The following is a 27,724-nucleotide window of genomic DNA, read 5'->3' on the forward strand; positions in this document are numbered from 1 at the left end:
ACCCTAAGGGATAGAGATGATTGTAGGCCTCCTCACTCATTGCAAGCGGGTCAATGAAAGGGCATATTAGATCATACATACTACTAACCATTGAGGATAGTGGCTCTCGCCAGCGCACCCCGATGGGTAGTAATATATACGACCTGAACAAAACAACGAGTTTTCCCCTCCCGATACATCAGCTCGAGTGGGATTTATTTAATGGTGGGGTTCTATTTCCCATGGGCACTAGCCCCCATGGTTAATTACATCTCGAGCCTAGGGCTAGAGAAAACTCTTGATTAAGGATATGATATTATTCTTCCCAAATAAGGGGATTGGCACACAAAGGGGAGACTAGAAAATCCTACTCAAAAGGAAAGAATAGCTCAACTTGACTTAGTCAATATATAGGTTCATACCAACATCCGACGGAACTAAGGCAGTGAGAAGAGGAGAAACTCAGACACTCAGAGAATATAGAGAGAAAGGATTGAGATGGCGTCATCCATGTGATGTGGATAACAGAATTTATAGTCCCTGTAGAAAGGAACTTTCCCACTATTTAGGCATACTATGAAACACCTAATGTATTAGTCTCGAATCCTAGATCTAAGGTAGGTTTAGTGTACTACCCAACACTAATACCTATGTCCTAGCTTATGCACCTGAGCTTATACCCAGCCCAAAAAGGGATGTTAGCTAACCACTTAAGCACATAAAATTCATGCAGTCCAGTCTTTATGAAAGATAGGTATGTAGTTTAGTTTTTGGAAGTAGGGCCAACGACTAGAGAGTTTCCTAATTGGCCCTAGACTTATATAGGGTGAATGTTCTTAGAGCTAATGCAATTAAATTTTAATTTAGTTAGTTTCTAATGTAATGCATGCTGGTTAAAAGGTCTAAATCATGTATGCATAAGATTTTAAAAATAAGCTTATAAAAATATTTTTTAGAAGAAGACTAGACCTCCTCAGATCCGGCACTTCTTCCTCATAGGCTAGATTATCTGGACTCTACCCGCAAGGGGGGGGGGGTGTCTTATTAGAAGGAGAGAGAGGAATGCATTGATATGCATGTGACCCCGAAAAATTTTGATAGTTCCCTAGCTCATTAAATTTCTATGTTATTTAATTCTTAAAATTTTTTGAACTTTGTTATGAGGAGAAAAGATTTTTATCCTAAAGAGCCTAGTGAAACTGGCCACATACATTCGAGCAAAAAACCTAAAAAAGAAAGCAATTTAGAATGCACAAATAATGTAAATACAACAATATAAATTCACCAAAATATATTAAAGTAAGAAAGTCCATAATAAATGATATAAAGTATAACATAGAATCTGTAGAAAAGTAATGGTGGCCAAGCCCCACCGATAATAACTTGGATTCTAATATTAATAAATGACGCAAATGTTAAAAGCCAGACATTTCATCTTTAAGTCTCCGTCTTTGAGTGGATTGTCCTTCTCTAGATCATCTCCCTTTGGTTCATCTCCTTTAAGCTCCGTCTGGTTCGTCCTTCTGAAGGGTACCCAAATGACTAAGAAATTCCCCGAGATGAGTTCTTTTTTATTCTCTTTGGGCACCTTATATTTGAAATGCCAGACTTTTAAAGACTTCATTTCTTATCAAGAAATCATACATGTCACACAATCATATCATAGAAAGTAGAAAAGAAAGCAAAAAAAGTGAACACCGACACTAATCCTAGAGTTAGAAGTAGTGTCCTAGTAAATAATTTTATGTGTGTTTTAACAGGATTGTGTGGCTTTAGATAGGTCCTATATATGATAATTACTTCAAGTTGCCTAAGGTTAGAGTTTGTTAGAGGTCAGAAAAGGAAACTTTAATTAAAGTTTAAATATTAATGGGCTAGGATCTATTTTAGTTAATTTAGTTTGTTGATCCATTCTACTATTTAGGATAGTGATCTTTGAAGTTTAAATTATCTTAGCCAATTTTGGAAGGTATCAGGTTCTTCTATGTGCTAGGTTGAGGGGTCCAAAAGGCCATTATTAGGAATAGGCTAGGTTTGGGAGTTCTAGCATTTTAATTAAATATTAGGCCTTACAAAGTATAGTTAGGCTTTGAGTTCGCTAGATTTGGAGTTTCCTAGGCAAAGATATGGATTTTAGAAGTTTGGGGCAACTAAGGAATTATCAAAATTATCTAATTAGGGGTATTTTAAAATGATTTAAAGTAATTAATATTTAACAGTAATTATTAAATCAAATTAAGATGAACATTAGATTTTCTTGATATAAAATAAATAAAAATAATAATAACATGATTATTTAAGAAATATCTTAAAATTAGATTTAACCATTTATTAATAAAAATATATAAGTATTTAATTATTTAAATAGTTAAAAATTACTAACTATATTTTTAATTAATAAATAATAAATAATTAACACAAAATCTATTTTTAAAATAATTTAAATACCATTAAATTTAATTTAAATAAAATACAAAAAATGACAGCCGGCGGTGGTGGGATACCCAACGTGATTGGGCGTAGCAAAACGCGACAATCATTGGCAATGATTAGCACCGCCGCCAATCATTGCCTGATGATTGTGGCGACGACGAGACTCACGCGCTTTCTACTTAATACGGTCATCAAGCGCATGGAGTGTCTGATCTCCCACTGTAATGAATGGACGACTCTAATCAAGTCGCACAATGATCCCTACAGCGGACGAAACCACACGGTTATGCGATACCGTGGATTGGCTCGATCAGAGCTGTTGATCATGAGATCAACAGTCTAAGAGATGAACCAATCGAACGCACGATAAACTGAAACCCTAAATGATATTTTAGCTCATTTAACCGATTTACTCAACCAAATCAAATAAAATTTTAAACATAGGTGATTTTACGTTCATGGGGATGTGATTTTACGTTCTAAAATGGGGTTTACACAAAGCTATTTGATTCTAAGTGTCCTAGACTATGGTTGTGATTTTACCTCGATTTAATGGATTGTTTCGACCATATAAGGGCTTGTTGCTCTTATAGACTGTCTATGAGCTCTCGACGCCTAGATCGCACGCAAAATGATTTGGACTTTATTTTCCCTCGGTTGGCCGGAGATCTCGTTGCCGGCGAGGGTTTGGCGGTGAGGTTTGACTTGGAGGATGTGTAGAAGGATTATCGATGCTCTAGAATAAAAGTTCTTGTGCTAAGAAGACTTAGGGAAAGAGAAATCATAAAAAGGTCCCCTATGAAACCCTAATTCTCCCTATTTATAGGCCCAAGCCCATGGTCAACCACTTAGATTAAATCTAGAGCTTAATAGGAGAAAAAAGGGGGAGATTTGGCTGTGGCTTCAATCAAGGAGGCATTAGGAAGGATTTAAATGCAATAAATAGGTTCAATTTGACCAAAAATAGGTCAAATTGACCCAAGGAGGACTTGGGTTCACCAAGTCAAAGTTTGACTTGGCCCACCTAGTCAAATTAACCAAAGGGGTAAGTGGATTAGGCCAAGGAAGGGTTTGAATAAATTTTAATTGATTTAAATTTGAATTAGACCCATTATGGCTGAATGGGTCAACTCGTTGACTTGGTCAACCAGGTTGACCCAAGATATGGATCTGAGCTGAATGAATTAGGTCTGACCCATGGAACCCAAGGGAGGTGAGAGATTGAGCCTAGAAGCTCTAGACTTGATTTGAAATCATGTGGAAGGGTATGGGTCAATTTGGGTCTACCTAAGTTGACCTGGTCAACCAGGTTGACCCAAGGCATTGGCCTGGGCTCAACAGACTCAGTTTGACCCACTGAACTGGTTGGGAGGGATCTTAGGACCCGATCTGGACAATTTGACTAGATCAACCATTTGACCCATTGATTTAACAAATTGAAGGTCAACAAACGGGCCCCAACAGAGGCAGCAAACAAACTAGAGAAACGCGTATGTTGGCATTGACCGAATGTGACAAACAATTTAAAGTATAATAAAGAACACAGGTGAAAGGTCACCAAGAAGGTGGAAAAAAAAGGTAGGGGGATCCTCTCCTGGCCTTACCCTATGAAAAGGGTAGAGCTTAGGAGAGGACCCAAGTAAATAAGGTAAGAGAACATCGGATGGTGAACAAGTAGTTTGATCATCTCCTGGCCTTACCCTATAGTAAAGGCAGAGCAGAGGAAAGAACCAAAGTAAAGTAGAAAATCACTAAATGGTGAACAAATAGCGAGATTATCTCCTGGCCTTACCCTATAGATTGGGTAGAGCCTAGGAGAGAATAAGGAGCAAAGTTAAGATCACCAAAAATTTAAAAAATAGTGGCATTCTCTCCTAGCCTTATCCTATAGTAAGGGTAGAGCCGAGGAAAGAACAAAAGTAAAGTAGAGATCACCAAAAGGTGAAAAAGTAGTAGGATTCTCTCATGGCCTTACCCTATAGCAAGGGTAGAGCTGAGAAAAGAACCAAAGTAAAGTAGTAAAACAAACCAACTATCTTCCTGATCTTATCAAAATAGTAGAATAAAAGGTACAAAAGGGTGGTGAGGAATGCCTTCTAGGGGCTCTTTCAAGCTCTCTCTCAATCGGGTAATTCTCTATATCTACCTTACTATTTCAGTTTAGCAAACATAGATGGACTCAATGCTCGCTTGATCATTTCATTCGAGTGAATAAAGAGTCAGGGTCTGATGCCCGCCTGATCACGACGAAGCATCAGAGAAATAAAAGGGTGGTGAGGAATGCCTCCCAGGGACTCTATCAGGCTCTCTCAATCGAGTAATTCTCTATGTCTGTCTTATCAATTCAGTTTAGCAAACAAGATGGGCTCAATACTCACTTGATCATTTCAATCAAGTGAATAAAGAGTCGGGGTCTAACACCTACCTGATTGTGATAAGGCATAAGAGAATTAAAAGGGTGGTGAGCAATGCCTCCCAGACTCTATCGGGCTCTCTCAACCGGGTAATTCTCTATGTCTGCCTTACCAATTAAGTTTAGCAAACATAGATGAACTTAATATTCATTTGATCATTTTAATTGTGTAAATAAAGAGTCGAGGTCTGACGCTTGTCTGATCAAGACAAAGTATAAGAGAATTAAAAAGGTGGTGAGGAATGCCTCCCAAGGACTCTATCGGGCTTTCTCAATAAGATATTTCTCTATGTCTTCCTTACCATTTTAATTTAGCAAACATAGATGGGCTCAATACTCACTTAATTATTTTAATTATGTGAATAAAGAGTCGGGGTCTAACGCCTACCTGATCACTACAAGGCATTAGAGAAGTAAAAGGGTGGTGAGGAATGCCTTCAAGGACTCTGTAGGGCTCTGTCAACTGGGTAATTCTCTATGTCTACCTTACCATTTCAATTTAGCAAACATATATGGACTCAATACTCACTTGGTCATTTCAATCGAGTGAATAAAGAGTCGGGGTCTAACGCCTACCTGATCACGACAAGGCATTAGAGAAGTAAACGGATGGTGAGGAATGCCTTCTAGGGACTTTATTGGACTCTCTCAACCGATTAATTCTCTATGTCTGCCTTATCATTTCTGTTTAGCAAACATAGATGGGCTCAATACTCACTTGATAATTTCAATTGAGTGAATAAAGAGTCGGGGTCTAACACCTGCTTGATCACAACAAGGCATTAGAGAAGTAAAAGGGTGGTGAGGAATGCCTCCCAAGGACTTCGTCGAGCTCTCTCAACTGGGTAATTGAGTAAGTAATTAAGTGGCCAACTACCTGCCTGATCCTATCGAGGGAGTAGGATAGAAGGTGAAAGTCATCTCAACATCGATCTGACACAGATCCATGTAGGGATGTGAGGGAGAAAGTAAAGGTAATTGTAAAACTTTTAGTTAAAAATTTGTTTAAGAGTCCTCAAATAGACTTCTAGTTACCTCGTGGTGGAAGGCAAAGTGTCGTAGCCACGGGTATCCAAATGCTAGCGGAATTCTTTTAGCAACTTTATAAAAAGATTCAAAGTAACATAGAGAAGGGGGAATTTAAGCTCTTTAAGTATAAAGCATAGTTTTTCCTGTGACAAGGGTAATCAGTTTTACTCCACTTAGAGCTTCTCTATATATATTTTTTATTACATCAAAAATAATAGAGGAGAAGAAAAGGGTCAAATTGAGCTCTTAGAGAGTAAAGTCATGTTCCTCCTGTACAAGGGCAACCAGTTTTACTCAACTAAGAGTTTCCTCTATATATTTTTATTATATATATTTTCTTTATATATTCACAATCAATGACCGGAACACAAAGAGAAGGAAGTAGCGTTGGCTTTGATAACTCAAGCCATATTTGTCACATGAGCAAAATTGGGGGGATAGAGATTAGATAAAATTTTGCAAAGAATTGAAATGTTGGGTTTGATAACCCAGGCTACATCTATTAAATGAATGAAACTAGGGAGTTTAATTATAAATAAAATTGATATGAGGAAGAATTTAACATGGAGATAGTGGATCAACATCACCTCACCTGACTAGCATAGGTGGGTTTTGATATCCTAGACCACACTTGGGGGTAACAAGTGAAATTGGGAAGTATAGATATAAGCACTAATATCCCTACTACGTATTAGCGTATCACCTTCAAGGACGACCTTATATCCTTCGTAACGAACATCGTGTGGTAGAGGAAAAATCGTCGTGGCCACGTAGACTACCGAAAAGTAAGAGGAATCCTTTTAGGAGGTACCTATATAGAGGGATATTTGTAGGAGGTAGGGAGGTTCCTCCTGTGATGTGTTAAGCTCAAGCATAATAATTTATCCAGGTCTTTTTCATCGGTGAGAGAGAAACAACCTGATAAGAATGAGAGATAACACGAATATCGTTCTACTCGATTGTCTTGATTTTTTTATCCATTGTATCCTTCCAATTCTTACTTTGTGCGGATTCTTGAAAATTCACGGGTTCATAATCATCAAAGAGGCAAAAGAGAGTGAGATTGTCTTGATTCTCAATTACCTCATAGACATTATGTAAACTTCTAAATCGGGATACTTTTTTGCTTGACCCTTCATTTAAAGATAATGGGTCCTCTTGAGTACTAGTAGCTGGTGTAGTTGGTGGTGTTGTGGGCTCATCTCTTTCTTGATCCATCCTTGGCTGATCAACATCTTCATCCTTAAAAAAGTTGTAATGATTGTTACGTGAGTCCCAAACCCATTCTCCTTTTTCATTGAAGATGACATCACGACTGATGATTGTCTTCATAGTATTTGGATTATATAACTTGTAGCCTTTTGAGTTAGAATCATAACCGATAAAAATATACTTCCACTACAGGAAAATATGAGATTACTGGCGGACCATATCCGCTTGTAACAATGAAAAAAGGCTGGAAATTATAATTTTTCATTGAATTTCTAACGAAAAACCATACGATGATAATTTGCGCGTCGCAAATAACATTCTTACATAAACATTTTGTCAAAAACATTACTGGTGGTACTTTTATCGAAATACTAGCAAAAATTTTAGACATATTTATCAGTTTTCGAATCCCTTTATTCGACGTATGTTCCTCCGCTGTTTCCAGCACAAAAGTACGCCAAAAAAACGATGGAACATACACCATAATTATTATCAATATCGATTTGACGGATACACTGACATAAACGTCGCTGGTATTACCAACAGATGATTACACTGGTAATAGCCATTAAAATTCTTGGTATCATATGGCGACAAACTTACCGGCAAAATATTTGCTAGAAACCTGTATCATACAGAAAAAAAATTTCCTTCTCACAATCAAAATGGATTTCCACACCTGCAAATAAATTTCCACATGACATTTAAACAATATATAATATCAACATCTGATTCACAACATACTAACAATATCAAAAACATATAAATAAACACAATCTGCTTGTTGAATTGTTAAATATTCAACTTTCGAATGTTAAACTTTTAATTATTTAAAAGTTTAAAAGTGACACTACTCTGATTCAGTCTCCTCCGCCTCAGAAACTACATTCTTTTTACTAAGCTTCTCTCTCATTTTTCATATTTCATCCAATAATTGACTATTTTGCATCTACAACTGCTACTGCATCTATTGTTGTTGCATCTGCATCTACAACTACCAGTCAACTTGAGCTTTTATAACCTGCTCTAGCTCGACAGTAAGGGCAGCTATCTGTTGGCTATATGCAGTGTCCTGGGAACTTGATGCAAAGTTGGAGCCAGAAGAGGACTGCCCTTCGTATACATGAGCTTGTGAGCCTAAACCATACACTCTTCTATGTTGCATCCCTACTACTACTTACGACCAAATATGATACTCAGAATATTTGGCCGATCCAGTAGAAGAACCTTCAACTGCTGCAGGCTGGCTCTCTCGAAGTTGTATATATTCCTCCTATAATAAATATAAAAAAATTAATCAAAGTAAAAATGATATAAAAAATTTTAAAATTATATACTTACATAGGCTTCCTCGCTCTCTCATCAACCTATTGCTGATCCTATCGCTTGTGAGTATGACTGTGCAATTCAACATGTGTCGACTCTCTACCTAGCACCGATTTCTATAGTAGACATACATTAGTATTCATATTAAAGTAAATTAATAAAATATTTGTAAATTCCTTATCAAATGTCTTATGTGCTCAGTATATGGAATAAAACTCACAGTATGAAGGGAACTATCAATGCCCCCAACATCAGAAGCTCTGTTCTGTCTATTTTTCTCTCTTCTTCTGGTATACTCTAGGCTATCCCAAGCAGCATTCAACTCAGCCCATACTTTCTCAGCTATCCAGTCTGGTCGCTCACCAGACTTTCTAATATCTGTGAACATATCTCGCATGTGAGTTGACCTACGCTTCACAAAATTCTTTCTAATTTTATCTTTGTGCTGGGGAAGCCAACAAAAATCTTTCAGCATTTAAGAACATATAATATTTGTTAGGTGAGAAATTTATATATAATACAAAAATATTTGTAATAACTAACATCAAACTCTCTAAACCACATTTCTCGTACTTCCTTAGGGACTTTCTTCCAAGAAATGAAAGAAGCATCATACCTGCTCCATATTATGTCACGTATCTTATGCGTTGTTTGTTTTGATGGGTGAAATCTGTAAAAAAATAATATTAGTTAAGAATAAATATTTAGTCAATTTGAAATGACAAATATAATCAATATGAAATGACAAATATAATCAATATGAAATGATACATTTAATACTTAAAATGACAAAACAAATTTAATATTATGTGAGTACATACGTATCACCGTCAGGTTCATTCAACATGCGACCATTTGTCACCTACCCTGCCTGCTCTACTGCAATTGGGGTGGAAGGTCCACCTATGAGGGGTTAAGGGGGTGTTGGGGGATAGTATGGCTGGACATATGATAGATATGGATATGTAGCTGGGACAGTAGGAGGTAGGAGTGGGAAGTAAGGATATAAGGGAGTAGTATGCGCTACATTTGGCGATGGTAAGCATGGATCTGGTGAGTAAAACTATGGGCTACTAGCTGCAGGAGTAGGCAAAGGTGGGCTAAACTGACTTTGAGTGGCAGGCTGAGATGAAGAAGCCCCCTCAGTATGTACAGAACCAGTAGAAGGGCTAATAAATAACTTCTTTTTCTACCTAATAAAAAGTTTTTGAACGATTCTTTCGCTCTACTTATCCCTAGTGTATGCTATGAGCTGCTCCAACCTTTACACGTACATAGCCATTTCGTATTTTGTCTCTAAGAGTAAAGCCACTCATCAACCTAAGCATCCATATCCCTGCAACACTTAATTTAATATTATGCTTCTCTTTTTATGGACAACATTCTATACCATAAAGCATTGCAGGTCTAACCACCATCTTATAGAATTTTCCCTTAAGTTTGAGAGGGACTTTTTATCACACAACAAGCCCGATGCATTCCTCCACTTCAACCATCCAACTTGAATTCTAGTAAGAATATCCCCATCCATTTCACCAGCACTCTGAACAATAAACCCAAGATATCTAAAATGTATACTTTTATTAATGAATTGATCACCCAAAGTCATAATCCCCCCCAAAATCATAACCCCCCACTAAAACTATTATTACTAAAATTACATTCCATATATTCAGCTATAGATCTACTCAAATAAAAGCATTTAGACTTAAGGTTCACATCCTTAATTCAAGTTTACCTTCAACTCCCTCTATAGTCTTATCAACAATAAAAATATCATCAGCAAAAAACATACACTAGGGAACTACTTCTTATAAATATTTAGTGAGAACAACCATGACTGAAGCAAAAAAGAATGTAGCTTTGAGTATTACTGTAAGAGATGGACAAAGTCGTGAGAACTAGTATGTGTGAACAAAGATCGGCTCACCTTAATGGCGGCGAAGGTCAAGAATGTTGGCGGAGGCCAATAATGGCGGTGGAGGCCAAGAACGACGACAAATGGCCAGCTGAGGTCGGTGAGGCATCGGTCGTAGCTGGACAGCGAATAGAGAACTAAATGAGAGCAAATGAGAAGGAACAGGCAGAAGTTTGGAAATAGGGCTCGTCCCATTGGAATTACCGACTAATAATACATTATTCTAGTATTTGGTGAAATATACGTCGGTAATGAGTCGTTATGTTTAAATAAGCCGGCGGGTAATGCGATGTTATACACGCCGGTAATTTCCAGCGCATTATTCGCTGGTATAATAATCACACCGATGAATTAACCAGTGTCATATACGATAAAAATGTAATGGTATAATATAAATTTGTATTTATGCCAGAGTTATTTCAGTGAACTATCCGCCAGTTCAACCACCACTTTAAGTGACAAATACAAATTCGCCAGAATATCCATCAGAAATAAGCAGTTTTCCTATAGTATTCTCACTCTTATCTAGTTTTCTTCGTTGCTCATCGAGTACATACACATGTCCACTACAAGAAATTTAGCTAATACCGGCGGTTCTTACTGGCGGTTTACCTGGTTTTACCGGCGGTTCTAAAAAAAAATGGTGGTTTTTTCTGGTGGTTTATTTCACCGACGGCTTTCCGGCGGCAAGCGCCGCCGGTTATCACCGGAGTTATTACTGGCGGCTTTCCAACCGTCCAACCACCGGCAACCATACCAGTGGCTACCCGGCGGTCCGTGCCGACGGAATTGCCGGCGGTTGTAGCCGTCGGCGTGTCGCCGAATAACTGCCACCAAGCATCGGTAAATCGCCGGTATTTCGGTCAAATACCAGTGGTTACCCGGTGGTCCGAACCGACGGCATGTCTAGTGAGAACATATAATCACCAAAAGGTATATAAAAATAGATCACCTATCGAGGGAGCACGGTGTGTTCGTCGGCGGTGTATTCGTGGGAGTTCAACGGCGACCTTGTAGTGAGAGCTCGAGGGCGGCCGGTGTGGGGTCGACAGCCGGTGTGGAGTCATCGGTGGTTGTCAAGCTGCTCGGTAGCGTGAGAGGCGGGCAGAGGCGACGACGGAGTGCGGGTTAAGAGAGAGAAGGGAAGAAAAGAAATGAAATGGGAGGCTTAGGCTGGTTCATTTTAGGGCTTTTACCGATGATTTTCCGGCGGCTTACGCAACTGGTAATAAAACCACTTAACACCGGCGGTTGTCGCCACTGGTATTCCACCGAAAATATTTAAGTTCGGAAGTTAATCCAGCAATTTTATGATCGCTGCTAGTTCCGGTGGCGTATTCTTAAATAACCTTCAGTTAGGCTGTCGGTATTAACAGACGGAAAAACCGCCGGTTAAACCGCCGTTATTACCGGCAGCTAGACAACCGCCGGTCTAGGCCGCCGATAACAGCTGAATTTCCTATAGTGGGATATGCTTCTAAACACTCTTAGAAGAGAGATATTGTGCTTCCTTCCACTCCATGCTTCTTGTAGTGTCATTACCCACACATTTTTTAATTGGAGATCGATTGGATAACTAAATTGTGTATGCAAAAGCTTCGGCCCAAAATTTCTTAGGAAGCCTATTACCATGGAGCATAATTTGTGTGGACCTCTGAAAGGGAACACTGTTATGTGGGGGACAGAGCATGGAAGGGTACGACCGCATCATCCAGAGGGACGAAATGATCGCAGGCTTTTGAGCTCTTCACAAGCGGGCCAATGGAAGGATAGATTAGATCGTACATATGATTAACTATTGAGGTAACGGCTCTCACCTATGCACCCCATTGGATAATAATATGCAAGACCTCATCAAAAAATGAGATTTCCCCCACCCAATATATAAGCTTGAGTGGAGTTTATTTGATTGGGGGACTCAGTTTCCCACACACATAAACCCCCATAATTAATTACATTTTAAGTTGGGGCCTAAGAATACTATGGATTATGGATCCCACATTATTCTTTTAAATGGGATTGTCATATAGAGAGGAAACTAGGAAATTCTTACTCAAAGGAAAACAAAGGTTTAACTTGGCTTAGTTAATATACATGACTCACATCAACATCCATAGGGACTAAGGTAATGGAAGAAACTGGAGGAAAAAATAAAAGATACAATCAAATCATACAAGAGAGAAGGACGGAGGTGGTATCATCCATGTGACGTTTGATAGGAAGGATTTATAGCCCCTGAATAATAGGGGACTTACCTACCGATGAAGCATACTACAATACACCAGTAGTATTAGCCTTGAACATTAAATCTAAAATGAGTTTAATGTTCTACACATAACACTAGCACTTGTGTCCTATCTAATATATTATGGACTCATATTCTACCTGAAAAGGATAGCCATCTAACCACCTAGTCGTATAAAATTCATGTTGTCCGATCTTTATGAAAGATGGGAAGATAGCTCAGTTATTGAAAGTTAAGACTAACATTTAGAGAGATTCTTAACTGACCTTTAACTTATGAAGGGTAGAATACTTCTAGAATTAATACAATTAAATTTTAATTTAATTAGTTTCTAATGCAATATATGCTGGTTAAAATTTTCAAATTAAGTAGGCATGAAATTTTAAAAAGGCTTAAAAATATTATTTTTTTAGAAAAGACTATACTTCTCCAAATTTAGCACCTCATCCTCATATGTCGGATTATCTGGACTCTACCTGTAGGCTGGGAAGTGTGTTAAAGAAAGGAAATAGAAATATGCAATAATATGCATGTGACCCCGGATGATTCTGACTATTTTCTAGATCATTAGATTTTTATATTATTTAGTTCTTAAAATATTAAATTTTATTTATAAGTAGAAAAATTTTTAGTCCTTAAAGAGACTAGCGAAATCAAGCGCTCACACCTGCAAGAAAGAAACCTATGAAAAATAGGCAACTTCTATGATGTAAACAAAATAAACACATCAATATAAATAAAATCAGTAGAGTAAAAAAAAGAAAGTTCATGGCAAGTGCCATATAAGTATAACTCAAGATATACATAAAAGTAATAGTGGTCAGACTCCACTGATAATAAACTGGATTCTAATCCTACTGAATGGTACAATTTTTAAAAATAAGGCATTTCGTCTTCATCTTCATCTTCAAGTTATTCTATAGATCGTCTTCCTTTGGTCTTCATAGGGTTCATCCTTCAAAAGAGTATCTAAATGAAAAAGAAATTCCATGTAAAGGGCCTTTCTTTTTCTCTTTGGATCCCTTATGTTTGAAATGTCTTATTTTTAAAGACTTTCACAACACAATACACTAAATATATTACATTATAAAAAAGAAAATCTAGACTCTTCTGTATGATTTTCCTAAATAGTTAATATAAAATAACCCAAGTAATGATATATGGAAATGAAAATACTCATGACATCCACACTTGGCCATGCTCTTATTTATTTGGGGGCTAAGCTGCTGAAGCACATGTAGCAAGTATTTACATTATTATCATTTATTATTTTATTCCCCTTTATTAGTATTGCGTGAGCATGACTACCTGCAAAAAATATCATTAGTACAAAGATTGAGCCTAACATATATGTAATCTATCGCACAACACATCATGAAGAAAATATAGTAATAAAAGAAATATCATAATAATCATCACAATAGAAATAACCAATACACGTGCCCTATGCAAGAGCGTCACATCACAGAAATAGAAAACGAAACACCAGCCTAACCTAGAGATAGAATTGGTTCCCAAATAAAAAATTCTTTATGTATGTAGTAGACTATGTGGCCTTGGATATGTCTTATGTTGGGTAATTAGTTCACGTTGTTTTGTCCCCCCAATTTATTGAAGGTCAAAAAGGGATATCTGTAATTAAAATACATCACTTTTAGAAGCGGGCTAGGTTTTGGGGTTCAAAATTTTTTTAAAAATATTAGGCCTTACAAGGAGTAATTAAACTTTGAGTTTACTGAATTTGAAATTTTCTACGCAAAGTTATGAATTTTAGAAGTTTCAGGCCCTAGTTATCGAAGTACGGTTGACCGAAGAGTTGACTTTTTAATTTAGTTTAAAACCTGGAGAGATAATATTTTAAATAAATACTAGATTTTAATTAGAGTTAAATTCCTTTTAGTTTACCCAATTTGGATTTTTTTTAATTAGTTATGATTTTTCAAATTAGGGCATTTAATGAATTATTAAAATTATCTAATTAAGGGCATTTTAGGGGTTTTGATTCAAATCTACTCCAAACTTCTTGGAATCACCCCCAAAGGTCAGAAATGACCTAAAAAGATGTTTCTAAGTATTTGGGAAAATTTTAAAATTTTTAATACATTATAATTATTTAGTTTAATTAAAAGAGTGATTTTTAATCATAATTAAAATATTGTTCAAATTGAAGTCCAATTAAGGGGCTTTTAATTTTCTAAGATTAAAGATTGAATTTTTAAGATTTTGATATGTTATGGATAATTTTTTTATTTAATTTGAATTTATTAGAATTTTTTGAAGTTATCGGGGCTTAATAAAAGGGTTGATTAGGGTTTGTTAAATAAAAAGTTTAAGAGTCCTAAAAATTCCTAAAAGTTTTTAGGAGGTTTAAGGTGTCACTAAGTTTAAATATTTCAAGTTTGTCAATCGAAAGTGTACCATAGCTCCTAGAATTTTACTAAATTTGCTAGACCGATTCTTAATTATTATTCATAGGGTGTCACTACGTTAAATGAGTTTAAATCAAGTTTTAACGACTAACCCTTAGGGTAACATACAGGGAAATGTAACACAACATAACACACCATGTTCTTATAGCTAGGAGGGCCTAGACTAAGTACTCGTGTGACCTACACATAAAAAGAAAAACAAAATAATAATAAAGTGAGATTAATGATGGTGATTAGTGAATGATTGAAGTCTAATCATCCATTAATCTCCCCCCTCATGAATGTTATTCACATGTATAACCTATGCTTCAAATTTTAAATGATAGATAAATAAATAAGAAAAATTAAGTTTTGACATCTGAAAGTAATTTTTAAATAAAAATACTTAATTTTTTTAAAATTTTAAGGTATTATATGTTTTTTTATGACTTAAAATAAATATATATAAAATTTCAAAGATTAAAGTAATTAAAGGATATTTTAAAATAATTTATAAATAATCAATATTAAAAATAACTATTAAATTAAATATTCAAGCTCTTTGAAATTTAAAATAATTTTTATAAAATTATTAAGAAATATTGTGAATTAATATTTAATTAATTATTAATTAAGTATTTAGATATTTAATTAATTAAAAATTACTTAAAATAAAAAAATTTAATTTGATTATAATAATTTTTTGGATTTAAAATTAATTTATAATAATTATTTAAAGTTCAATTAATTAAAATATAATTAAAATTAATTAAAACTTAATTAAAAAAATAAATCCGGCGGCGATCATACACATGGCAAGGCGTGATTGGCGAATTTAAAACTGTGGATGCGGTTTACAATCATTGTCAATGATTGCACCACCTCACAGTTATTGTCAATGATTATGACGGCACGGGAATCCCTGCCATAGAACTTAACCACGTAAGTGGAGCCCCTCCGCCGTCTGATCCTCCATGGTTTGAAATGAGTGGTTTAGATCAAGGCAAACAAAAATATTGATCGCAGGATTAGATCCAAAGTTAAACTAGTGTCACAAAATGGTGAAATTCGAGCCCATTGATTGTAAGATCAATGGCTTGGATCGTACGTAACATGGACGTTATGTAAACCGAACCTTAGGATAGTATTTCACTTTGTTTAATCAATTGGGTGAACCAAACATCATGAAATTTTAACTATAGACTTTACACATGAAGAGAATTCATGGGGAACAAAAATCACATTCTAAAATGTATTGTGTGAGAAGTTATTTAGATCTAAGTGTCCTAGACTAGGGTTTACAGTTTTACCTAATCTAATGGATGAATTCGGGAGATCTTGGGCTTGTTGCACTTGTAGACTATTCATGCTCCTATTTCTAGAAGAAATCACATTATGAAAAGTTCTAGATAGACATAAATTCATCTTAGAGGGTAAATGGCCTCGATTCGCCGAATATCTCACCGTCGACGGGGCCTTAGCGGTGAATTTGACTTGGAAAAAGTGGAGGGGGATTGGGAGAGTTCACACACCAAAAATCTAGGATTGGGGGAGCTGAGGATGAAATCAAGCGCAAAAAGTCTTTTCTAAAGAAACCATAAGTCCCTATTTACTAACCATGTCACTATAAAAAATTTATAAATTGACCTCTCATTTCTCATGGAATGGAGACCCAAACAAGTAAGCAAGAAGAGAGATCGAAGATTGCTCTTGCCACCTACCTTCTTCTCGACCACCACCTAAACTTCTGCCACTACCTGACACTAGAATTCTGCCGGACCACCGACTGATGCCGAATTTCCACCAAAACACCAATTGATGCCCGAAATCCTACCGGAACACCAATTGACGCTCGACTTGAACTGGACCATCAACTGATGCCCAAACTTTTGCCAGACCACTAAACGACATCTGAACTTCTGCCAGACCACCAAATGATACCTAGACTTCTAGCAGACCACCAACTAGTGCCTGGACTTCTGATGGACCACCAACTGACACCCAGACATCTACTAGACCACTAACTAAAGCCATGACTTCTACCAAATCACCAACTGACACCCGGACTTCTATCGGACTACCAACTGACATACAGACTTCTGGTGGACCACCAACTGATGCCCAGACTTCTACCTTATCACCAATTGATGTCAAAACTTTTTCTATACCACCAACTGACACCCGGACTTCTAAAAAACCACTGACTGACATTGGAGTTTTACTGGACCACCGACAAAAGTCAGAGTTTTGTCGGACCACCAACTTTCGTTGAAATTACACTCGACCACCAACTAACGTCAGACTTACACTTGGCTTCCAAATATTGATGGATTTTCACTAAACAATGATATTTCTAACCTTTTTCTCCCCCTGATTATGGTCCTTTTGACCACCCTCACCCAACTATATTCTTTCCGACCTTTGTTTCCCACCCACTATGGTCCTTCTGACCTTCATTGCCAGACAACATTCTTTACAACGTCTGTCGCTCGCTGACTACAGTCCTTCTGACCTCCTTCACTTTACAACAGTCTGTTCAACCTCCGTTGCTTGACAACGGTCTTTTCAACCTTCGTCGCCAGCCAACTATGGTCCTGCCGACCAAACGAACATATCAATTCTGATTCTTCCAATTTCCACCATGTAATGCACTCAATATGATGTATGTTTGTTACATCAAGCAAAGGATTCCCCCCAAGGAAGAGCCTTATTTGTAAACAATTGCAAATACTAGTGGATTCATTCAAACAAGGCTAGGCCCCATTGGTTTTTCCCTTTTTCAAGAGTTTCCATGTAATAACTTGTGTCTATTATGAACGTTAATCTATTTGTGTGTTGGATCTTCGCACAACGCTAAGACGTTAACCTTTATATTTCTCTACCGCTATGAATATTTCAGGACGTAACACTAATATATATGTGTGTGTGTGTGTGTGTGTGTGTGTGTGTGTGTGTGTGTGAGAGAGAGAGAGAGAGAGAGAGAGAGAGAGAGAGAGAGATTTTTGAGCACTTTTAAGAGGATTTAAGCCTCTTAAAAGTAATGCTCCTACTCTTTCTCCTTTAGCCTTCGAATCAAATTTCAAATCCATAATTTAATTAAATCCCTCTTCAAATTCAATATAATTATAAAAATATTTGTCACTAACTCACTAACTTTATTTAAATAAGCAGTCCTACTCTTTCTCCTACTCTTTCTCCTTTAGTCTTCTGAAGAACGTAAGCATAAACTTGCCTTTTGCTTAGTTATCTCTAAATGCATGTATGACGGCTTACATAATTAACACCTTAAAAAGTTTTTTAATATATAATTAACACCTTAAAAAGGTGTTTATTTATAATTTAAAGTTAGGCTCCTTCGCAATCAATCCACTACGTATTACATCAGTAATTAAGAAGTGGATGTTACGTAAGCTACCCGTTTACGAGGAAATTTCTCCATATAAAACCATTTCATGCCATTTGAATTTGGATCATATGAGGATGAATGGGGACCTAACAAGAAGTGTACGTTCATGAACCATTTCATGCCTTTTGAATTTGGTTCATGCATATTGAAGCTTTTATGTGATCACTCATGACTTCACATTTTTAATATTATTTTATTTAAATTGTGATATTAAATTTGTTTTATTTTGTGTTTTTTTATTTATTTTGCTTAGTTTTTTTTTAAATACTAGTGGAATAATTTTGATTGAGCAGCCAGACTCCGTGATTTTTCCTTTTCTTAGATTTTTCACATAAAAAAATGATGTCTCTTGCAATTTTTGTACCTCTCTCTCCTCTCATTTGTGTGTGTATTGAGTCTTCGTATAAAGCTAAGACGTTAAAATCTCTACCACTATACTGCCGTGATTGACGCTAATGTTCCAGCTCACAACAAGATGTTTAAATAATAATTATGCTAATTTGTATCATGAATATTATTAATCTCTTTATTTAAATAAACATTAGTATATATATAACAAGAACTATTGGAGATGAAAGTTAACACCGAAACAAGAAGCAAGAAAAAATAGAAATGCAGCAGAAAGTAAAGGGCACAGCTTGTATTTAACCTGGAAAAATCCAAAATCGGGAAAAAGCACATAGCCACATCACACCAAGAAATTCACTGTGAAAATCTGGAGAAGAAAGTGCATCTCTATTCTCGGTCACTCTGTCATTGCTTCTATGCTCTCTTGCACCATTCTCACACATGAAACAAAAGATAAAGATAAGTTAATAATACTAAGGGACGCTACCCTTGAGACAAAAAAGAAGAAAATTATTCAGTCTGCCTCAAAGCATTGTGACGCCAGTTTGTTGTGTTGTGGCACTCCATCCTCTGATCCCGATCCATCTGATGATGCGCGGCACTCAAACCCGCAATGTTGTAGCATTACACAACGCTGGGGCGCTGAATCTAGAGCATTGCGCCGCTTCGCTCTTTATCTTTACTCTTAGCTAACTTTGCAACACTAGAGAGCTTCATAACACAACATTGGGGCACTCTACGAAAAAAAAAAAAAATCACCTGAACTAAGCAGGGGGAGGAGCCCTCACAGAACCATTGTGAGCATGACAAATTAAACTAATATCGAGATAACAGTACAATCCGATTGATTGATACGATCAAATTCTACACAGAGTAAAAAAAACATGAGCATAAACTTGTGTTTGACTTGTTATATCTAAATGCATGTGTGGCTTATAAAATGAACACACTAAAAAGGTGCTTAATTATATATAATTAAATGTTGAGCTCCTTTGCAATCAATCACTTACGGATTACATCAGTAATTAAGAAGTGGATGGCACGTAAGCTTGCCACTTACCAGGAAAATTCCTCATAAGAAAACCATTCCATGCCATCTGAATTTGGATAATCTCAGGATGAATAGGGACGTAACGAGGGGTGTGCTTGAACCATTTCATTCCTCTTGAATTTGGATTATATTGGGATGTTTTTTGTGAACATTTTATATTTTATATTTTACATTTATTTTATTTAAATTTGACATTAAATAAGATTTATTTTGTATTTTTTATTTTCATTTGTTTAAGAAGTTTTTAAAAATATATATTACTTTTTATTGCTTCCAGCATTTCGACAAGTAGCGTGCTGTGAAAATTTTTAAGGAACTTATAATCATTATTTTTTGATAATATTAAATTTGGCCCTTGCTGTAATATATATATATTTTTTATTATTTATATTATATTGGATAAGTTCATTTACATAACGAGCGGTAGCTGTTGATAGTTATTTTAAAAAATATTTAAAATATTTTTTAAATTTAAAAATTATTTGATATATTTTAAAAATATAAAATAAAAATGATTAAGAATGAGTATAATTAAGATCACGCTATAAAATTAGTTATGTGGAGAGAAAGCTACTTTAAATCTCAAATAAAATTAAATAAAATATTAATGCATAGTCACATTTTTTAAAGTAGTTGTTTTAATCATGCAAATGGCGTTATATCCAATTGCCCTTATCACTAATATATAATTATATCAATATTACATATATTATATCAATATTACAATTTCGAGTAATAATCATGTGACTGAACACTAATTATATGTCATGTATTCTTTTAATGAATACTTAAGCTTCATTTTGGATAATTTTTTTAGTTTAAAAATTTCTTTAAAGTAGTGAAAAGAAGTGCCCAAATGTTATCCCAAATGAAACTTAATTTTGGATTCGTTTAGGACAACTTTGTTACTTCTTTATTTTTAGACAAAAATCATAATTTCAATTTGGCCATTGCTTTCCACTGCCTTAAAAAAATGTACTAGAAAGTTATTTTCTACAGCAGCTTTAATTCTTTGTACTAGAAAGTTATTTTCTACAGCAGCTTTAATTCTTTCTTTTTTTTTTTTTTGGTTAAAACATAATTGTGGGCTTATGTGTTAATTATTAAAAGGGATTATAAGTCCTTAAAGGGACTGGTAACTCATTAATGCTCATAGAGCTACAATCAAAAAGCCAAAAAAAAATCTAAAAATCAAATATCCCTAACTAAGGCTTCATGTGGGATAGATTTCTTATTACTACATAATTTAATTTTTTTTACTAGAAAGCTGCTTTAAAATGTAGAAAGAAAGCCGTCACAAAAAAAGCCTAAGTACAAAAAGGTGCAAAAAAGGAAAACCTAAAGAAATGAAGGAAAAGAGTCATAACCCAAAAAAAAACAAGACATAGTAACCCATAACTAAGATAGACATGAAGATCCAAATGAGCATAAAACCGAGGATGCACTGATAGCCTAAACATAGCTCCAAAAAAGCATCAACATAATGAGAATCCCAATTAAAGCCTCATATTGAACATTTAAGCACCACAAACAATAGTCAGCCCATAGCCAAAAAAATAGGAGGAACCACTCGATAACAAATAGCAGCAAGAGCTCAGCTACACCAGCAACGAAAAACCCCCTATTAGGAAGAAAAATAATCATCAACCATAAAAAAATGTACTTTTATATCACAAAACAAGCCATTCGCAAGAGAATGTACATTGGTGTTTTCTTTTTTGCTGATGATATTCTTCTTGTTGATAAGACTAGAGAAGGAGTTGAATGTATACTTGAATTATGGAGGTCAACCTTATAGTCTAAAGGTTTTCGCATGAATAGATCTAAAACTTAATATATGAAGTATAATTTTATTAGTAATAGACCTAGTTGAAGGATTGTGATTTACGACAATGAAGTCAATAATAAAAGTACACATTTTTTATATCTTTGATCTATTAATAGTGAAATATAAGAGGATATTAGTAGTAGAATTCAAGTTGGATGGTTGAACTGGAGGAATGCATTGGGCTTATTGCTTGATAAAAAATTAAAGTCCCTCTTAATCTTATGGGAAAATTCTATAATATGGTGGTTAGACCTACAATGCTTTATGGTGCAGAATGTTGGTCATTAACGTTCGACCAAATCAATCATAGGGGTTTGGATAGATAATATTTGATGATTTTCAACACTTGTTGGGCACTTTGAAGTGATTTTGCATGAACACTAAACCGCCACCTATCATTTCCATAGTGTTTGATAAGAGTTGAGTTTTGGAGAAATTTGAATATCAACGTTCAATAAAAAACATTTTAATCACTACACATCTATGAATATTATTGTTGTTGTTATAAATATTCTTATTAAATAACTATATTCTTACATAGTTTTATCTCAGATGGATATCAGAAATCAAAGAAGTTAGATGTATAATCGATTGTCACAATGATGAAAGACATTAACATATGAGTTTATTAAAGGGGTGAACTATTTCATTCAAACAACTTGTCAAATGCTCAGTTTCATCTTAGATGAAAAGTTTCGCTGCCCATGTTTCAAATATAAAAATTAGGTGCACATAAGTTCAGATGATATAACTATTGATTTATACCGTAGATGGTTCATGCCGGAATATTGGTATTGGACTTATCATGGTAAATATAAGCCACATTTAGATTCTCGGTGTGATCCATCGACAAGTTCTAATATAGCTAAGGAAGATAATATCCGATCTAATCTTGAAGACTTAGTTAATAATGCCACAGGAGTGCACTCTGAATAATATTCAGTAGAGTCACCAAATAAGGAGGCACAACATTTTTATGACATGTTGCAGGCTTTCCAAAAACTAATATGGAAGGGCAACACAACTCATTTAGAGTTATCTATTAATGCTAAGATGTTAAGTAATAAGGCAGAATATAATGTCCCCGTGAATGTTTCAATCAATTTATTAGCCTCCTTAAGGAAACTAATCCTGCAGATAACATGATTCATGCAGATTTATATCAGACTAAAAGTTGGTTTCCAAACTTAGTTGGACATAAACAAAGATAGATATTATGTCAATGGATGCATGCTATACTATAAGGATAATCAGTTTAAAATTGTATGTCGTCACTACAATGCACCAAGATTTAAACCTAAAAATGTGTCAAAAAAAATTGAATGATGTACCATTCAAGAGGATGTTTTACTTTCCTATAATTCTTAGATTACAATGGTTATATGCTTCCATGAGATCTGCTGTACATATGAGATGGCATAATGAACACATATCGAAAGAAGGTGTGATTACATATCCATCAGAAGCAAAGGCTTAGAAACACTTTGATCGTACACATCCTCCCTTTGCCATAGAAGCAAGGAATGTCAGATTAGGTTTATGTGCAGATAGTTTTTCTCTTTTTAGTCACTCTTCTTCACCTTACTCATGCTGGCCAGTGATACTCACCCCATACAAATTTTCACTAGAGTTGTGTATGACTGTTCCTTATATATTTCTAATGATAATCATTTCAGGATCGAATAATCCAAAATCAAAGATTGATGTATTCTTACAACCATTGATTGTTTTTTATATTTATTATGGGAAGAGGGAGTTATTACATATGATATTTCCACCAATCAAAATTTCATAATGAGGGTCGCATTACTTTGGATAATTGATAACTTTCCTGCTTATGATATACTCTCAGGTTAGAACACTTCTGGAAAGTTAGCTTATCCATATCGTATGAAATATACAAAGACATTCACTTTAAAGAAAGGAGGAAAAAACACTTGGTTTGACTGTCACTGTATATTCTTACCCACAAGCCATCCTTTCAAGTGAAACAAAGATGCATTTATTAAAAATAAAATGGTGATGTCGAAGTCTCCTCCTATATTCAATAGTGAAGAAATATTTGAAAGAGTTAGTTCCATGCCTATAATAGTGGATTTGTCAGCATTAGCTGATTATAAATTATCAAGGTATGATGCCAATCACAATTGGATAAAAAAGCATATTTTGGTCATTGTCATATTGGAGGCAAACTTGATCAGACATAATTTAGATGTGATGCATATTGAAAAAAAAAATTTAAATAACATATTTAATACAATCATAGAAATCAAAGATTAATCCTGGATGAAATACGAAAAATGAGAGAGTAGCTTAGTCAGAGAATGTAGTTTTTGAGGCGGAGGAGACTGAATCAGAGTAGTTGTGTCAATTTTAAACTCTTGAACAATTAAATGTTTAATGATCGAACAGTTGAATAATTAACGATTGAACAAGTAGATTGTGTTTATTTATATGTTTTTTATATTAATTATATGTTGTGAATCAGATGTTGATATTATATGTTGTTTAGATGTTATGTGAAAATTTGTTTGCAGGTATGGAAATCCATTTTGATTATTGGAAGACATTTTTTTTTCTATTTACTACAGGTTTCCGACGGATTTTTCACCGATAAGTGCGCCGCCATACGATACAACGACTTATAATAGCTATTACTGGCGTAATAATGCATCGGTAACACTGGTGGCGTTTACGCCGGTGCATCCATTAAATTGATATTTGACAACAATTCCGACATAAGTTCTGCTGCTTTTCTGGCAAACATGTACGCCAGAAAAAGCGGCGGAACTTACGCTGGAAAAAGGGATTCGAAAACCGACATATATATATATATCTTACATTTTCGCCGGTATTTCGTCGGAAGTACCGCTGGAAATGTTTTCGGCAAAATTTTTGCATCGGAATGTTATTTGCGGCGCGCGAATTACCGTCGTATGATTTTTCACCAGAAATTCTTCAGAAATTCATAATTTTCAGCATTTTTTCATTGTTACCGGAGGATATGGTCTGCTGGTAATCACCTATTTTCCTGTAGTGGTTTTAAAATTATCTTTATTCCAAAACTCTACATTTATTATTGAGAAAAATTACATTAAATGTATATGCTTTAATATTTTTAATGTGCTTAATTATCCTTTGATGTTTAAATAATAAATATTCCAATTTGTATTCTGAATATTTATATAGAACTACTTTTTTAAATAAACAAGATAAAACACGAACAACCTGAGCAAATTTTTTTTTTTTTTTTCTCCACATGATCATATGACGTAAACAATCAACAGCTTAAAAGGTGGTTACACTTAATTAAAATTTAATCTCATTTGTATTTTTAACATCTATGTAGAAGTGGACGGCACGTTAGCTCGCCATTAATACCAGGATACTTCCTCGTAAAGCCACTTCATGACATTACATTTTGGATTATATGATAATGACTCTGTAGCAACCCAACTAGAAGACTAAGTTTAGAGATATAGCAACATAAAAGTGGTATTCCTACGCAGTTTCCACCAGCCTAAATGGAGACCAATATCCTCAGTAAAAGAAAGAAAAGAAGTCAAAATTAATATCTAGTAGTTCTCCAATACAAAATCAGTTTTAATTATATCACATGCAACATTTCAAGCTGCTCATTTCTCCCTTAAAAAGAACAGCACCTGTGGCCTCATCAACTCATAGCCTTTACTTTCTCCACACCTCTCTTTACAGTTAGATATGTCTTCGAAGATCTATCCTTCTGAGATTCAAGCGAAGGATGAGGAGGAACAGACGAAGAAGATCGTTAGAACATGGACGGTATGGAAGAAGTCTAGCATGTCTTTCGTAGGATCTGATGGCTTCTCGGTATATGATGGAGAAGGGAAGCTAGCTTTTAGGGTGGACAACTATTCCAGGAGGATAAGTATCTTCTTGGTGAGCTTCTGCTCATGGATGCAATTGGAAGGCCACTTCTGTCTCTCCGACCTCAGGTACATAAATATTTGTATCTATAGGATCAGTCTATTGGAAACTCTCTCTCTCTCTCTCTCTCTCTCGTAGTACTGTTATCAATTGGGACTTTTAAGAAGCAAAGCTATGTTGAACCCAAATTGTATTAAAAAAAAAAATCTTAGTTATAATAGTTTTCGGGGGAAGGTCGCATTTAGACGCGTGTTTTACAATATTTCCGGCGGATTATTTTGTAATAGGAATTTTCCGATGCGTGTTTGTCGGCAGAAAAAATTCAGTTAAAAACTCGCCGGAAATACTACTTTCCGACGTTTTTTGATCATTTTCCGGCAAAAATGGCTGCCGGAAAATGATAATTTCCTGTAGTTCTCATTCAGTCTTTTCTTGGCATCTGCACGAGATCGTTTCTTTCAATAATGATGGAGACTGTATCATTAAAGCATAAATGATCTCTGTATGGTAATGAAAAGCAGAGCTAGTAATGAATTCCTTTTACATATGTGTGTGTGTGAAATATTCTAACCAGAAGAATTACTCAATTGATTGCTTCCACACAGATTATGAGCATGTATGACCAATGGAAAGGATACAGAGGATCAGATGGAAGCAACTCCAAAACAAAATTCAAATCCCACCTCTTCACCATGAGAAGGCGTTCTTTCGTTCGCAACAACGATGACATCGTTGAGGTCATCATGTCAGCAGGCGGCGGCGACTGCGCCGCCATGGCTGCAGACTTTACAATAGAAGGAAACTTCAAGAAGAGAAGCTGCAAAATTCGTGCAAGGGGAGGACAAGTGTTGGCTTTAATGACACCGAAGCAGGTCAGCCCGTCAATGGTGCTGGGCAAAGATGTCTTCAGCCTCTTCATAGAGGAAGATGCCTGTCCTGAGCTGATAATGGCGCTCATCGTTATCATGGATCGTATTTGCTAGATGTATATATATGCCCAGAACATCTCAGTGCTACGCGGACAGATCTGGCCGAACAACGAACAGCGCCCCCAATCTTTCATTAATCATGGCCTCAATCGTGCAGTTTGAGAACAAGTGACGGTAACATTGAAGACGGTCCAGCTTAGCGATGGACTAATTTTATGAGAGAGAGAGAGAGAGAGAGAGAGAGAGAGAGAGAGAGAGAGTGAGGAGGAGGAAGTGGATTTTGCCTTCACTTTCAATATGCAAAGAGAGGAATTCCCATTGGTCACTTCATTGGGCAGCTAATTCTTTTTTCGTTTCTTTAAGTTATAATGTAAATTGAAACAACTCTAAATAAGATGACTTTGCATATAAAAAATGTAAGTGAACTATGAGAATGTTCTCAAAAAATTATTTTTTGCAATAATCCGTTATTTATTTTTTATCACACTAAGATTACATCCTTAGAATTCTATGAAATATCTAACTCTATTAACAATTTCATGAGTCACAATAACTACTTTCATATCTAAGTAGATTTAGATATGAAGTAATATATATCTAAAATATGGTAATTTCATATATCTATTACTCAGCGGCAAAACCAGTCTTAATTTTTAAGGGGGACTTATAAGTAAAGGTATAGAATTTTTTTTTCATAAATACCCTTACAACCAAAATTTATTCTGAGTGTGCTACCTGACGCAGGAGCGTCCATATAAATAAATTGTATTTTCTTGTTAGTGATTGGTGTAATTCTATCTCTTGTGTAGCCTATTATATATGTGACTACCTGAAGTCTATAAATATAGGCTAGTGTCTTGTAATAAAAAAGATTTGGAGATTAATAAAATTAGAGTTTTACTCTCTTTTGAATTTCTGTATCCTAAGATTGTTCTTAGGTGGTGGTTCTTGCTCCAAGGAGTTCTTGGAGTGGTGTCCGGCGAACGCCACCAGATCGTCGACGTGGATTCGTCGAGCTTCCTCCGGTCCGGTGTCATTTGGTATCAGAGCTGAGAAGATGCCTGAGAGAATTTTTGCCTGAACTTGTTCCGAGAGAGATGCCTCTCTTCCTGTATCTTGAAATTATTCAAGTGGTGGTTTTGTGTCTCTATCCTTGGGACTGCTAGCAATCTCCTTCCGTGGAGATACCTGCCCAAGGCTAAAACGGTGTTAGGTGGCAAAAGATAAAAATAAATAATCTTCTTGTTTATCTCACGGTTGTCCTACATTCTGTCTTTTTCTAATTACTATTGG

At 35.5% G+C, this 27,724-nt stretch overlaps 1 protein-coding gene across 1 annotated transcript in view; it reads left to right on the plus strand.

Annotated features, from left to right (window-relative positions):
• The window catches only part of LOC110112670 (protein LURP-one-related 8), a 42,017-nt gene extending 15,123 nt beyond the window's left edge, over window positions 1–26,894 (plus strand). Inside the window, exon 2 of the mRNA XM_020844971.2 lies at window positions 26,108–26,894. Within this exon, the coding sequence (XP_020700630.2) occupies window positions 26,108–26,485 (378 nt within the window). The 3' untranslated portion in view covers window positions 26,486–26,894. The remainder of the gene's footprint in view (window positions 1–26,107) is intronic.
• Window positions 26,895–27,724: the final 830 nt, after the last annotated feature.

This window comes from Dendrobium catenatum, unplaced genomic scaffold (genome assembly GCF_001605985.2).
Source record: "Dendrobium catenatum unplaced genomic scaffold, ASM160598v2 fragScaff_scaffold_627, whole genome shotgun sequence".
Lineage (NCBI taxonomy): Eukaryota > Viridiplantae > Streptophyta > Magnoliopsida > Asparagales > Orchidaceae > Dendrobium > Dendrobium catenatum.